This window comes from Lynx canadensis, chromosome A2 (assembly GCF_007474595.2).
Source record: "Lynx canadensis isolate LIC74 chromosome A2, mLynCan4.pri.v2, whole genome shotgun sequence".
Classification (NCBI taxonomy): Eukaryota; Metazoa; Chordata; class Mammalia; order Carnivora; family Felidae; genus Lynx; species Lynx canadensis.
Genome location: NC_044304.2, coordinates 48,954,324 through 48,971,178, shown reverse-complemented (window position 1 = coordinate 48,971,178; position 16,855 = coordinate 48,954,324). Strand labels below are relative to the sequence as shown.

The window sequence follows — 16,855 nt, the reverse complement described above, 5'->3', positions numbered from 1 at the left end:
TGTCCAGATAAAGATGATTTAAGGATTCTCCCAAAATGTGAACATTTACCAGAGTATGCTCTTAAGCCTCTGATCTCTTTCCACAGTAAACATTGACTGATTAAGCACTCCAATCAAAATTGAATTGTGATTTCTAAGCACTAAGCACTAGCAATGGAAAACAATGGCTTTTTATTTAAAAAAATCATCAATTTATTCATCCTCTGTCATCTCAAAAGGAAAACAAATCTTTGAAAGTCAAATTGTCCCTTCATGGGATGATAGATTTCTAAATACTGAGTTCCTTCTGTTCAGTTAAGAGGTAACTCTGATGAATCAGTGTCCACAAAGTGGCAGTTGGCAGAACAGTAATATTAGTCAGACAAATGTTCTGTGTAAGTCCTAAGATATGACAGAGTGGTAATTTTTATGGGCTGCAATAGGCAAGCACATTCAGATTCTCAAAACATCCTTCTGAGCTTAAAAAATGGGTTTCAGAGCAAAGACCTTAGAGATGCTACAAACCACATAAAGATCTAGCATGTCAGAGAGAAAATGGTACAAAAGTTGGTCTATGGGGGGGGGGGGGGGGGTCAGTCAGTCCAAGGCCCAGCGATGCTTAGACACATACTCTACATTATGGCACTGAAATTCTTTAAACCCTGAGTTTCACATTCCATTCAGAAAAGGAAGTTGCATGCTGCCTATCAACTTTTGATACCCTATTATATTGCTATGCACGGTGTATCCCAATGAAAAGCTCCTGTATCTACTTTGCTTATTCAATTCCCTGGTTTTATTTTCCTGGAAGAATTTGATATTCACCTTGATTTTCTATAGCACTAACATATGACAATAGGATCTTTATGAAACCCTCACAGGCAACTGCATTCAGCCCCAAACAGTAGGTAATTGATACCATTAAAGTTGGAATTAAAGTTTTATTATTCCCATTTCAAAGATGGGAAAAGGCTTTGGAAAATTAAATAATGTCCAACCTCTCACAGGAGCATTGGGAAATAGCTCTGGAACACAAACCCAGGCCTCCTTCATGCCCAAAACTCTGGTTTCTTCAAAAGAGTGATTTTCTGGACTCCAAGATGGCCTCAATGTCTTTTTCAGAATTATCACCACCTGTATACTTTTCCTTCTTTCCTTAACCTTGTTATCCCCATAAAAACATGTCATTCCCCAAAATATCATAATTTAAACTGGTCTTTGTGTCAACAATATACTAGCTGGTATTAAGGGTAAACACATGTAGCCAGTGGGGTGGGAATGGGGAAGCTCAAGAAAGAAAATGACATCCAATCTTTCTGTCCCCAGACAACAAATAGGCTAGAAGTATACTTCTGGAAGTACCCAGAAGGACTTATTTTATTCTTTAAAGTATCCAGAAGAACTCACTTTTTACTAAAATTATCTAGAAGGATACTTATTTTATTTTGTGTATAGGTAGCACTAGCTCCATGACAAAATGTGCGGCTACTATGAAATGCCGTCATATTTGTTAGAGTTTGTTTTCTATGAAAGCTTAAACCACCAGTAAACTTAACTCATGTGCCCTTGGGGGATGGCAGGTAAGATCAGCCATGAGCAGGATGGGTTGCTGGCAAGTATTAATCTGTATCAGTGAAAATTAAGCAATCACCAGTGAAGGTGGGATGAAGTATGACTAGCTTTTAAGGTTGAGAGAACTAGGAATTGGTTTATCAGGCAAAGTTGAATGTTCTTAAAATACTGAACAACACGATAGCTTTCCTTGTCTAAAGGAGACTTTAAATGCATATGGATAATTTATAAGAGTAAGAATCGCCTGGTTGTTCAGGTAAATTTCTACAAGAATTCATGCACATCTAGCTCCCAGTTAAATTATGAAGTGTACATAGTTTAATAATATATCATTTTTTCATCGATTATTCTTCCTTTCATGACATTTTACCACCTTGGCCTTTCAGATCCCACTGCAATTCTGTTACCACAGGTATTTGCTCTCTCCAAATAGTATGGGACCCATATCTCATCCTCAAAGTTTGTCTGGTCAGATGATTGATTCATTCATTGTCTACTTAAGGCTAATATGGAATTATTATGGCTCATCATTATGGCTAAAGAGACTATGTAAAAAAAATATAGAAAAACAAGTTGGCATTTTAATGTGTGCCTAAATCCTAGGGGTATTTTAAGACTTTCTTATTCCTCTTTGTTTTAAAAAAAATTTTTTTTAACGTTTATTCATTTTTGACAGAGACAGAGTATGAGTGGGGAGGGGCAGAGAGAAAGGGAGACACAGAATCGGAAGCAGGGACCAGGCTCTGAGCTGTCAGCGCAGAGCCCAATGTGGGGCTTGAACCCACAAACTCCAAGATCATGACTCAGAGGCTCAAGTGACGGAGCCACCCAGGGGCCCCAAGACTTTCGTATTCTTTAGCAGAGCCCAGTCATAGATAAAAATCTGTGAGGTGGGCTGTTTTCTGCAGTTCTCAGAACATGCACTATCTACACTGCCTGGAGCCAGACTCACTGTCTGCAATGCCAGACTACTCAGCCTGCTTCTTCATCTGGATATTTCTTTCCAATGTACCCATTCTTCTAGTGTTTCAAAACCTCGTTACCAAAGCAGCTTTCCCTTTCATCACCCACATCCTTAAGCCCATCCACACTTCCCTCTCTTACCCATTCTTTTCCATTATTAAAACTTAATTTCACATCTTGGTTTCAAGAACTCTTATCAATACAATTCCATCTGTCACTTCTCTCCATCTCTTCCTTCCCTGTAAGTCTAGCTAATCTCAGCACACTTCTCCTCACATTATTCCATTTCCTAGTTGAAGCATACAGTTGAGTCTTGAACAATGTGCATAGTTAGGGTTCCAATCCCCTGCGTGGTCAAAAATCCTCCTTTAACTTTGGACTCCCCCAAAACTTTACTAATAGCCTACTGTTGAAAAGCCTTACCAATAACATAGTCAATTAACACATATTTTGTAGGTCATAGATATTATATACTATATTCTAATAAAGTAAGCTAGAGAAAAGAAAATGTTATTAAGAAAATCATAAGAGAAAAAAACATTTATAGTACTGTCTTTGTTGAAAACAATCTGTTTAAATGGACCCCGGAAGTTCCAACACAAATTGTTTAAGGGTCAACTGTTGCTAAAGGCCACAATTTTGTAAACAGTATTTTGTGAATACTTCCAAAGCAAAATATGGGTTTAGTTGGATTTAGGAAAGGCAGTACAAGAAAGAAACACACGACCACCCATGTATTCAAATCCAATAATGGGAATAAGAGACACAATGATGGTAATAGTATTTGTCTCCATTCAATACAGCAAATCTAACAACTGTGAAAGTGGTAAGGAAGGAAAGAGAGCAAGGACATTATTTAAATAAATTGGGGTCACAGGTAATTTAGTAAATGTGATCAGAGATTTGTCACATGGAAGGAGTGGGATATGAAAAACTCTTCCATATTCATTTTTGAAAAAGGATAATGGGCTTATTTTTATTAACTGCAATTCTTGACAATTAGCATGAAAATGTGACTACAAATAAAACAGCACTGTTAAAACACTAAGAGCATGGGGCTTGGCCTTAGAACAGCCCTAATGGGTGTAAGATAATCTACCTTCCAGACTCTACAGAACGCAAAATGTTACAAGAAACCAAAAAACTGTCATCAATCATCTAGATTCTTCTAGTACACTTGGATGTTGCTTGTCATATAGACAAATTATGCAGATGTCTAAAGAATTTTTTTAAGTTTCCTCTTGAGAGCTTTGTTTCACCCAGGTCTAGTCAACATTGAAATAATTTTTTTTCTTTTTTCCCTACAATATTATAAAGATCATACTTCTGAAAACACTGTTGCTACACATAATGGTCTAGAGAATGGTTAAGCTGGTATTGTAATTTACTGAGTTATTTATCTAATCATGCAATATGTTGATTTTGTATTATTTTTACTCATATCACTGTTTTTTATCTTTCCTTCACAAAAACACTTTGAAGAAAAGACCTAAACTTAAGCATCCTCACACCATTTATGATGTTTTTAGGACCATGGTTCACATGCATTATTCCTCATTAATAGGTGTTTGTTGAATGTGTCAGTCTACAGTATCTGGATGACCAATATTCAAAGACCCACAAACTAAACATTAGTGTATCCAACCTGAGTGTACTTTTCTAGATTATACAGAAAAACATTTTAGGGTTTTGTGGTATTTCAAGATCATCACTACAAATGATAAAGGGTACTGAAGTATGAAATTGGGTATTGACATGTGATATATAGCCAGGTGATAAGATAGTAGAATACATCACATGCTTCTGTAACCCCTTGCACCCCCCCAATTCCTATCTCCTCCCCTTCCTCCACCCCACCCCCAGTTTCCAGTACTCTTAGGGGAAATACCAAATTCCACATATGTCCCCACGTGGCTTATTCCTTTTCCACATGTCTACACTAGCAGCCTCAGCTCACACATTTGTCCTATTAACTGTACTTTTGTCAGGTATTTGTTTTTCCTATACTCTGAGGTACCATAATTGCTACTGCTATAAGCTCTTTGCCATGTTATTCTTCTATAAGAAATTCTCCTATCTGTCCTTACCCTTTCCTAACTAGCGAATACCTACTCACTCTTCAAGGAGGTCTTTTGAGATAGCTTCTGCCCTCAATACAAGGGAAATTTCTTGGTTCTATGCCCATATGGCCCTCAGGACACTTACTGCAACTTGTAATTATGTATTCACTGAGAGATGACTGGAATAATGTCAATCTTCCCCCACTATCCCCTGAACAACATGAAAGCTGGGTCTTTACCTGGCTTGCTTACCATCACATCATGGTGCCTAGTATTGTGCTCAACAGGAAGGAGTTGCTCAATAAATATTTGTGAATGCATCAGTGAATAATTTTGTTTTATGACTATTTCATGTATATACATATATATGCATGGCATACACACTTTTTTAATGTTTATTTTGAGAGAGAGAGACAGAGAGAGAGCAAGCATGAGTGGGGGAGGGGCAGAGAGAGAGAGGAAGACAAAGGATCTGAAGTGGGCTCTGTGCTAACTGCCGAGAGCCTAATGCGGAGTTTGAACTCACAAACTGTCAGATCATGACCTGAGCTCCAGGCAGAAGTTTAACTGACTGAGCCACCCAGGCATCCCATACACGTTTTTAAATTTGGAATAATTATGCAAGGTTCCCTATGAGGTTGCCGGAAGTTTTGTTGTTGTTGTTTTTTAAGTAAACTCTATGCCCAATGTGGGGCTTGAACTCATGACCCCAATAGCAAGAGTCACATGCTGTACGGAATGAGCCAGCCAGATGCACCCCTAAATATTTTTAAGTGTATTTTCAATAGCAGATGACTCATTAACTTGGATGTTATGGAAATCCAGTGCAATTCTCATTACTCTAAAACCAAGTATTTTGTTTCTTTAATCAAAAACACAGTACAGTCCATGATAACCATTAAATCCGGTGCTGATAAGATATTCACCAGATTTTGTCTTTGTGAAGATGACTTCATACTCCTGGCTAAAACATGAACTAATATTTATCACTGAGAGCATTCAAAGCAACATGACCCTTTTGAATTCCAAGAATCAATGAACATGTCAATTCCTGCTAGATGGACAGGCAGAAAAGAATACAATTTTGTCTCTACTTCTCTTGTCCTGTAAGACTTATGCTCCTGTTCCATTTTCTGAACAATCTAGTAAAATTCAATTTACTTTTTCAATTTGTCTCCAGCCAAGCTTCCTTCTGTCAGCTATGCAGACATTTCAATGCTGGCCACGTAGAGTAACTGGAGAAGGACAATGAGAATGAAATTACCTGTGCATTTGCGATCTGTGTCTTCTTTCTTTGACCCACTAATTGTCAACTTGCAGTTGAAGTTTTCCTCCCAGTATTCAGCAAACCATACGTTTCTTCTGTTGTTTTCAAGTGTGCGTGACGTAAAATAGGCATCAAACCCTGAAGAAAGTTAAATGAGAAGGTCATTGCTTGTGGGCCACTGCTGGAACATTGGGAAATAAAAAAAACAAGTGATGGTTTTTCTTTGTTTTAGTAGACTGGATGCTTTTGGATGAAGATTAAAAAAGGAAAGAAAGAAAAAAAGAAAGAAAGAAAGAAAGAAAGAAAGAAAGAAAGAAAGAAAGAAAGAAAGAAAGAAAGAAAGGAAAGAAAGGAAAGAAAAGAAAGAAAAGAAAAGAAAGAAAAGAAAGAAAAGAAAGAAAGAAAGAAAGAAACGGAATTCCAGTGCTAACCTATGGCTAAATCCCTAGTTCAATCTGTCAGGCAGACATGTGGCCTACAAATGACATTGCTACAGTGAAATCTGCATCACAGACCTTAGCAATGACACAACAAACCTTCTATCTCTAGTGATGCTAGACTATGGACAAAGCATCTTCATAATCATCAAGATAATAATTGATCATTTCGGGGCTTACTGTGGATAGGATTCTGTGCTTCTTTTATTCTTGGATTCTTTTATTTATCTCAACAACCTATAAGCAACTATCCTTCCCACTTTGCTGATGAGAAAATAGAGGTTCAGATGAAATAAAAGCATGCCCAAGGTCAACCATTAGGCCATCCTGCATCTCTGATTATGTGATCTACTGACCGGTGAGTATCATTTTAAGCCCTCTTTTCATTTAGCAATGTCCCATTATATAATTGATGTTTTAATAAAAATCAAAGTTTCTGCAAAGGCCCTAAGTAAGTGGCAGTCTAACACAAAGCTCAGTGCTATTCACTGAGTGAACTGATGTGTGTGAGGAACAGAAACTCAAGAGGCCATGTCTGCAGAGAATTTCTATCTCTTTAGTAGTGCAGCCTTAAATGTTCCAACGGAGCCACAAGGTCTTATAGTGATCAGATAAGATTCAATAACACAAGGGTAGGCCTGAGGACCAGCTCCACTAATGTCTTCAACTCAGGGGAACATAAGCAAATCCACGCCTTCCTCATCCTAATCTTCCTGTAGAAGTAAAGACAACACTACCTCCTTCCCTCCCAGCATCTTGTTTGTAGTTGTGGGAAGACATTGGAAACTTACAGTTCAAGGTTAACAACCACAGGAAATAGACTTGTTTTCACATTATTTAAATCACTCTGTGTTCCCTCTAAGGCCATAAGGGCGGGGGGGGGGGGAAGCCCCAGACCCCAGACTCTAAACTCCCTGAGAGAAGCATATCAGGTTAACTCTATCACTACGTGGCCGGCACCAAATTCATGGCCTGACATATATTAAACCTACTATAAATGGAAAAATTGAAACAAGTAAATAACAAAGAGTAAAGAGAAAAACAAAGCACAGGAGATTACATAATATTTTGAGGAAAATAAAGAATATTTGACATTCCTTAGGTCACTTTCCAGGCTGTTGTCAGTATATGCTGGCTAACTGTCCTTTTATAGCCACTCCCTTAACTGATTTGAAACTAATCTGGCTACAGTATGTGATCACATTCTAACACCAATACTGATTAAACTATTTGTCTGAAAACCCTCCTTCTGCTTAGCTTCTCTCCCACAACCCTGCCTCCAGACAACTTACATAGAGTAACCTAATTACATAGAGTAACTTAATATTTCTAAACAAAGGAGAATCTTTGGGAGGAAAATAGAGGAGTCCCGCCTGTTTCCCAGAACACTAAATGTGTGCATGCAGTCATGTATGTACATATACACACTCATATATGGTGACTGGTGACTAGCTTTCACTTTTTTCACCATTTTTGCCCCTTGTCCTCCTCCCAACCCCACCCGGCCTGAAACAAACAAACAAACAAACAAACCAAACAAGTTAATCAACAGTGGTAGACTGTGGAAATGGCCCCGGATTGAAACATGCTTCTGGGGTTTCATACCCATGTACAGTCTGCCTCTTAGGCACTGTGTCCCTGTCCGGGGGACACTGACAGGTGCAGCACAAGAAGACGCTGGGAAACCCTGTGCTCACTGAAGCTTGTTTTTGTGGAATTCTCTTTTTGGAAGCCTGCTGCTGTGCTCGAATACATTTAACACGAGGATGGCAGATCATGTGGAAGAAGCCCAACCAGTCTCCACCCTGCTCAGCAGAACTCCTTTGGCCCTTCCAGCCTTCCAGCTGACTGCAATAGAAGAACCACTTAGCTGAGACCAGCTCTCCTTGCACAACTGTGGTTGTTTGTTAAACCAGTAATATCTGAGGTCGTTTTTTTAATGTAGTCAAACAACTAAAACACTCTTTCTTTATCACAGCACCTTGAGCCTCTCTCTGTGCAACACCAAAACAACACACACCTCAGGAAGAAGTGCCTTCAACAGAACACGTAGAAGCTTCAGAAGTAAATCATTCGGCCACATGACACAGCTCTGAATTCCAACCAGCCTCAGAATAGAAACTACCAAAATGGCTCAAACTCTAGCAAAGATACATACCTGCCCCAGCTCAGAAGAAAACATCTTTAGAGAAAACCCCATTGTTGAAAATGTCTACCGGTTCAAAACGCCTCTCTCTGAATCCTGTGTCTGCTGGAAATGAAAAAGCCCGTCGAAGAAGGAAGGACTATGTGTGGCTAACGTGCAGGTAGGTGATTGTGGAACATTTAAAAGGAGAAAGAAAGGAAAGCAGCTGTCAAAACCTCCCTCTGTTCTGAGTGAGAATAAACAGACTTTGGGAACGCAAGCAAGCACTGTGAGGGCTGTCTGTACACAACACAGCAGAAAACGGAAAAGGGACAACATTTCTGAACCAAAACCCCCCTCCTTCCTTCTCATATATATATATATGGCTGGTACTTAATTTCCTCCTCCCCCATCCCCCTGCTCCTCCTCCCTGTGGGCCTGATGCCTACCTCACCTGTAAGTTGAGAACTGCTCTTGCTTCTCAGATGCACGTATATATGAATTGCCTGAGTATCTCCTAAGATGCAGGTTCTGATTGAGGAGGTCTGGGGTGGGGCAAAAGATGCTGCATTTTTAACAAGCCCCAGCTGATACTCATGCTTCCTGCCCATACTTTGAGAAGCAGGATGATTGAGCAAATCCTAAACTTCAGTGGGTGGGACTTGAGCAGTTCCAGCTCGATTTATAGTATCTCAGTATTGTCACCCTCTCAGCCTCAAATTTATGCCTTGGTTTAGATGAGAGGGTCTTTGCTTTGCTTCTATAGTTGAAACTTTTGCTCAGTACCTGGCTCAGTATGGCAGGAGCTTTGCCTTGCCACCCTATAGCCTGCAGATGGCCCAGGAGGATAGAACATGCTGTCTCAGTTGCTGGTGAATTTTCCTGGTGTGCTTGCTGTGTCTTTATATTCCTGAGCATTGCTGCTCTGGGCCCCTCTGCAGCCTCCAAAGCTTTGTTCCTCACCTGTATGTCCTGTTACCATGCTGGGCTCTCCAGCCTGGAATTTCAATCTGGCTGCTGTGTCTTAGTGCTGCTCAAAAGGTAACCTGAAATAGCCCTGTGTCTTCATTACCTCTTCTGAAGGTCCATGGCTCCTGATGGGGACACTCAGAGCCCCCAAGTAGTAACTCAGCATGTATTCACTTTTGAATGGTTTCCTGAAGACCTCAACAGCCACGCCATGTGAGAGCCATACTTCCTTCCAGGAAGCCACATAATGTACAGATGAATGTAGACATCAGAGACACACTGTTGAGTCTGACACCAACAACTCCCATTTTCCACTTGTATGACCTTGAACAGATGACTCAGCTATTCTGTGTCTCTGTTTCCTAATCTGTTTTTTTACATATTAAAATTAATTACAGGATTAAAATTAATACCTAATTTCGTGCTGTTACAAGCATTATATGAGCTATTATTTGTCAAGTTCTCAGCATTGTGTGGAGTAAAATGGTAACTGTTGGTTGTAAAATAACCACACCCATCCATTATAATCTCTTGAGCACTTAACCCTGTGACAGGCACAATTCTCTACACTCACAAATGTTGGGTTAAAACATACATGGGTTTTATCAGATTGATAAATCAGAATGTTAGTTAGCCTGATGGGGAAGATGGAATTTGAAAAATATCATTTAAATAAATATAAAATTGCAACACACATGCAGACAGAGAGAAATATCTTAGAGTGTCAAAGAGGGCTTGCTGGGGAAGTAAATGCATATGAGAAAAGGGAAAAATATGTTTTAACTGGAAGTGGGGGGAGGACAGAGATTAGACATTTATTCAGATGGAACAACATGTGCTTTGTCATAAGAATACTGAAGCATTTCGCATTATAAAATCTCCCAGGATGATGAGGCCTTAAAATCAACAAATATAAATGAACCATCTTCTATGTATATGCTGTCTAGAATTGCCACAAGAATTCTAATAAACCAATGGCATAAACATTTATGTAATGAATGAATAAATATGAGTAAGTTATTCTTGTGAGTAGACATCAAAATCTTTGTCAGATTTCTATTTAGTCATAGAGAATTGCACTAATAGTTATAAAAATAATAAGCATTCATATCCATTTCCTCTATCAGTGTCACATAAATCCTAAGAAGTAGGTACCAACCATATCTCCACTTTTGAGGTAAAAACTAAGGCTGAGAGAGAAATCTGGACCCAAATTAGCCTGCTTCTAGACCCCAGTTTTTGACTTCCATACATAAAGTAGTGACTCAGATTTTGGTGGGCATCACAATCTGGAGAGCTGATGAAGAAACAGAGATCAGGCTCATGGAGGTAGGTCAGCCCTGTGATTTTCCCTTCAAGTTTGCCAGGACATTCTCATATTCTTTTTGTAATGTTTATTTTGAGAAAGAGAGAGACAGAGCATGTGTCCATGTGCACATGAGTGGGGGAAGGGCAGAGAGAGAGAATCCCAAGCAGGCTCTGCGTTGTCAGCACAAAGTCTGATGCAGGGCTCAATCCTATAAACCATGAGATCATGACCTGAGCTGAAATCAAGAGTCCATTGATCAACCAACTGAGTCACCCAGGCACCCCAGAGATTCTCACATTCTAAAGACTGAGAACCATGGCTATAGAGCATTTCTGTAGTCCAGTATTATGCCACCTCTTTTCCCTCTCTAATAAATGCCCTATCACCAAACTACATCAAATATCATTTCCACTAGCCAACTGGACAGACAATTCAACAGGTTGAAGAGCAAAACAGTTCTACAGTCAGGTTCTGGAATGGGTGAGCTAATCAAAATGGTAAAACTGGTGACATGGGCTGACCGTGCTAGGGCAAAAAACAATTTCTGAAAACAGAGCTCCCTTCAGACAACTGAGAGAAGCAGAAGCAGAAGTCAATAGATGTTATTCAATTTAGTGAATGCTTGCTGATTTATCTCAGCTTAGCTGAGTCAGATTTCTTTCAGGACTTAGCAATTTGTTTATTTCTCTTTAGCAGGGCCATGGCAAGAGATAAATTAAGTCTTACTGGTTCCCTCTACTCATTTTCATTGACATGGAATGAAATTGTCTGTGAAAGATTCAAGATTCTAAAAGAGACCTTGCTGTAGCCATGTGTCCGCAATGCCTTGGAATGTTATTGGCTGCCTTTTGGGTTCAGCACACATCATACCTCTGCTTTATTAATAGAGAAAGAGCTTCTGATATGTGATGGTCCAAAGCTTTCTCTCTGGTTGCAAGCAGTAACCCAACACTCTTGGCCTGTGATTACAGTTTCTGTAGCCTAGTGATTTCAACTGTTTGTTTTGAAAGGAATGGACTACCTAATACAAGATGTACAATCACCAAGGTGCAACAGAATCAGAGACAGAAGTAGAAGGCAGAATAATTGTAATCTAACCTAATTATATATGTATACAAGGGTATGTGTGTGTATCCCAGTGAACTGAGACTTTATTCCTTTCTGATAAGAACTCAGAAGAAAAGTGATCTGAACACACATGCCTTTATTATTGGTTAAATTATCGGAATTTAACAATTTAACCCAAGGCATCAACACTGAGGTTTCAGCCCACAGAAAACAGAATAAGAATTCTGTTAAAGGAGAAAGGTCATTCTTGTATGTGAAGCTGATGAAATTCTTAGTATTAAATTGTTCTTTTTGTTGAACAGATTATTTTAAATTCTGAAATTAATCTACAGCTGATTCTAAGACAAATGTCTCACTGCATACATGTTGTACAACCTTTGTATAACCTTGGAAGTAAACTTAAAACAACATGGAAATAACAAGCCAGGTTTTAGCTGGCATTACAACTACACATGCATGGTTCTTTCCTCTTTAACTGGGGTGCTGTCCTCTGAAATTTGTGGCTGAGACAAGAGCGTGCAAGTCAATAGATGCATAATTCATCCAGGGTGGTATGTTTGGGATGGGACCTTTCCAGCTGAGGAGGAAGAAGACCTCACAAGTGTGTGGTGTGAGAGGAATGCTATCAGAGTGTTAAGAGGGGTTAGAGGACACAGCTGCCTGCTTGACCAAGGTGAAGGGATACTGACAGATACTAATGGGGCTTCACACAGCATAAGAGAGTGACCAGTAAGTAGTCCTGATTGCTGCTTTAACCACACAAGTCATGCATTGTGGGTTAGAACATCACTGTCAGCCTACATGGCAGGGAGCACCCAGGGCTTCCTTCTCACCAGCCTAAGGAGAGGCTCTTAGCTCTTTCTGGTCTATGTTCAACTCAGGAAGGATGTGCTAATGACTTAGAAACACACAGGTCCTTGCACATCATGGAGATGCAATACTAACAGAATAAATAAGTGAAACAATGAATAAAAAGAAGAAAAAAGACAGATAATGAGAGAAACAGAGAGAGAGAATGACAGAAGGAAGGAAGGGAAAGGAGGAGAGAAAGGAGAGGAGAGGGGGGAGGAGGATTGAATGGGAAGGTACCAGGGGAGGCAAGAGAAAAAAGGAATAGAATAAGAAGTAGAGGAACTCATATTGTCCGCTAACAAAAGAGTAAATCTAAAAAAAAACAGATTTTGAAAACAGGACTTTATTTATTTCACTCCTTTTTCTATTGCTGTGACATAACTCCTAGTGGGTTAAATTGTGATCCTCAAAAAGATATGTCCATATCAAAAGCCCCTAAACTCGTGTTACTTATTTGAAAAATATTTTGGTAATGTATAACAAGAAATTAAATGGCAACTGGAATTAAGTTAAATATCTCTGAATGAGATCATCCTGCATTGTCTATATGGGTCCTAAATCCAATCACAAGTATCCTTAATAAGAGACACATAGAGAGCAGGTGCCATGGAGGAGATCATGTGTAGGTGTAGGTAGAGAGTAGGGTAATGCAGCCACAAAGCAAGTAACATCTGGAGCCACCTGAAGCTGGAAGAGGCAGGAAGCGTCCTCCCCAGAGAGCCTTCAGAGGAAGCAGCACCATAATGATACCTTCATTTCAGACTTCTGGACTCCAGAACTGTAAGATTACAAAGTTATGTTTTTTTTTTTTTTTTTTAAGCCACTAAGGTTGTGGTCAGTTGTTGTGGAATCCTGGTGAATGAATGCATTCATGATAAGTAAAAAAAAAAATCCTATCATAGATGCCTTTTAACAGCTCTGTCTGGTCTGAATCACAACACTCAGGTGTTACAAACTGATGTCTGGCAGAACATATTTAACCTACAGACTTTGTCCTTTCTATTTTTCCCAAGAGTATTTTAAAACTAATTTAAAAATCAGAAAATTTCATTTCTAAGTCCTAATTTCTGGCTTCGCTTGTAAGGTCAGAAGATCTTGTCACACAGACCCCATTCCCATGTGGCAGCAGTTGGGTTCTGAAGAATGGCTATTCCCTTAAGATGAGCCTGAGCTCTCTGGCTCACAGTACTCTCCCACCACCTCTGATGGCTTCAGCCTGGCTTCTTTTCACATTTGTAAGACATGTACTGTCACGGTAGACACAGAAATTTCCACCACCAAGAAATGCATCGCCCCTTTCTTCAACAGACATTTGCAGCAATGTGAATGGTATACAATCTCCACTGAATTGAGTATTCAGGCCACTGAGAATATACCCATGAAAAAGCTATCAAGAACAAAGGGAAGTTGGGGAAGAAGCAGGATTTAAAATTACACAGAGAAATCTATCCTCCTATATGCAAAAAATAATCACTTAAAAGATGTAGTGGAAGAGAAGACTATAATTAAAAGAATAACAAAAACAACAAAGAAATGTATCCTTCTGTGTAATCAAGTTGACTTTTGTCCTTCAAGAGTTCTGTTCTAATTAATTAATTAATTTTTAAAAGTTTCCCTTACGTCAATTCTCTCAAAGCTAAATTGTACCTTTTACATGATTTTGATAAAAATATTTACATCTTTTTTTCCCCTGGAGCAAATTACTTTCAAAGTTTGTATGGAAAAAAAATAGAAGAATGAGGAGACCTCTGAAAAGGAGAACACCACAGCATGAGTATTTGGGGGTGCTGAGGATTGAAGGTGAAGGTGAGAAGGGCACACTATCAGGTAAGATAGTGTAACAACAGATTGTAAATTTTCTATGATTTAAAAGAAAAAAAAAAGTCCTGACACAAGAATAAAGAAATTAGTGAACTATTGGGATAGAATGAAAAGCCCAGAAAGACTTCCCTGCACATGGGAATTGCATATACTAGCAAATAAAGGTAATGTTTCAAATCACTAGAAACATGTTACTCTATTAATAATAATAATAAATAGCAACCGATTGCATGATTGGATAATGATCAGATTGCATTGCAGTTAGAAATATAACATTGCATTAGCCCCACAAAAAATGTGGGAAGCATTGCATGAATTTAACCATAGTAAGTGAATTTGGGGTTTCCCATTTCTGCAAGACAAGGGATTTTGAACAGTTGCAGACACCAGACATCCTCCACCATTGGTGTGATGCCACCTGCACAGGACATCTACAGTGGGGTCCAGCGACACCCAATATGCTCCCCATTCCCTGGGCATGTGGCCCTAACTGCACCTGCACAGTGCTGTGGGAGAGCATGTCCTTCTCTCTCTCTCTCTCTCTCTCTCTCTCTCTCTCTCTCTCTCTCTCTCTCTCTTTGTCTCTCTCTCTCCAGACATTGAACTCCAAGCGGGCAGATTGTGCCCTGCTCATCTCCACCTTCCCAATTGCCTGTAAACACTTATTGAGGTAAACTAGAGTTGGAGACATGTTGAGTCAGTTTGGCAAGAAAATCATTACTAATCTAGTGGGATAAGTCTAGGCTCTCAGATGCACCCCCAAATTTGCTGGCTGCATCTACTGATGAAACCAGCCATTATTTTTGAGAAAACAAATAAGAATTATTGCAATGGAAATTATCCCACAAAGAAGAAAAATCCCATGGGAGGTGTTATGGATGAGGTAGAAGGAATAATGCTTGCAATATTATTCCACAAAATGTCTCCAAAGGGCTGTTGCATATTATATAATGCTAGAATGCCTGCCATTTTTCACTCTTTTAAATTGTCTGGGAAGCAGAAGGGCATTTTATGTAATCTCAGTACACTTATATAGGAACGAATATGGGTATAAACAGTACATATTAAATTGATAGTTTTAGCATTAGAATGCCTAAAAGCAGAGTCCTAAACTAGAATTCTAGGATTCAATTCCTAGCTTTGTCACTTGCTAGCTAGATGACCTTGAGCAAATGAGCAAACCAATCTAAGTTTCTCAGTCTATAAAATGAGGATGATGATAATACAGGATTGTTAAGAGGCTTCCATGTGAGAATATATGCAGTGGTGACAATAATGAATGGCATATAATAAGAGTGCAGATGTTAGCTAACTTAAAAGAAAATTAACACAGACATGTAAAGTGAGAAAAGAGAGTACAAGAAGAGGAAATTCAAAAAATTTTGAACTTTAACACCAGGGACTCCATTCATTCATTCATTCATTCATTCAGAGAAGGAGAGAGAGCAAGTGAGAACACAGGGGTATGCACAGGAGGAACAGAGGGCTACACAGAGCCCTATGTGGGGCTTGATCTCATGACCCTGAGATAATGACCTGAGCTGAAATCAAGAGTTGAACACTTAGCCAACTGAGTCACCTCAGTGCCTCATAACACCAGGAACTCTTGACGAAGTATTCATCTATCAAAGTCCTGGCTTTAGAGTCAGATAGGCCTGAGTTTGAATCCTGCCTTAGCCAACTACTTTTTATTTAACTTCACTTATGCTAAGTCAGTGGCTCACTGGTTATATTTTATTGTTGAACTGGATATTCGTTCAGTCATTTGCTATTTCATTCATTTATGCATGCATGCATGCATGCATTCTTTCACTTATTCTGGAAAAAAAAATAAAAGTTGTGTGTTTATGTCCTCTACTAAATGAATACAGTTGTACCTAGCTTAGAGAAGGATGTAAAGTTTTAAAATACAAAGGCTAAACCAGCTAATATCTTAAAGTTGCTCAGTACCTAGAGGTTCCTTCCTCCTGCTAAAGTAAGCAGTTTCAGCTCAGTTCGAGACAGTATAAAGTAACCATCTTCCCTCTCAGAAAGCCCCTCCTTGATTTCCTATGCCACGTGGAGCCCTGTGAGACTAAGGGCTGGAATATATGTTGCTTGGTGACAGCTCAGGGTGCACAAGTTCAGTCAAGAAGAAAGATAAAAGGGCATCCCTCAAGTGAGTGCTTTAGGAGGTGAGATTTGAGAAGCCAGCTTTCTGGAGGCCATAGGGTATGGTGGAAGGCTCCTGCTCTTCTTCCTGTACTCCCCCCTCATAAAGATGCTCAGCTTGAACCCCTTCATTACCTGGTTAAGTCTATACATTGATGTTCAAGGGCCTGACTCAGGAGTCCTGATCACTCACACAGTTTATGGCATTAACTTGGCCTTGGGTTTTTAACTGTTGTTCCTCTCATTTCTTGCCTTCTTCCCCGCCTGCCTTCCTCAACTTCC

At 39.4% G+C, this 16,855-nt stretch overlaps 1 protein-coding gene across 1 annotated transcript in view; it reads right to left on the bottom strand.

Annotated features, from left to right (window-relative positions):
- GRM7 (glutamate metabotropic receptor 7) overlaps nt 1-16,855 on the bottom strand; it is an 822,804-nt gene that overhangs the window by 268,521 nt on the left and 537,428 nt on the right. Inside the window, 1 exon segment of the mRNA XM_030307293.1 lies at nt 5,839-5,979. Within this exon segment, the coding sequence (XP_030163153.1) occupies nt 5,839-5,979 (141 nt within the window).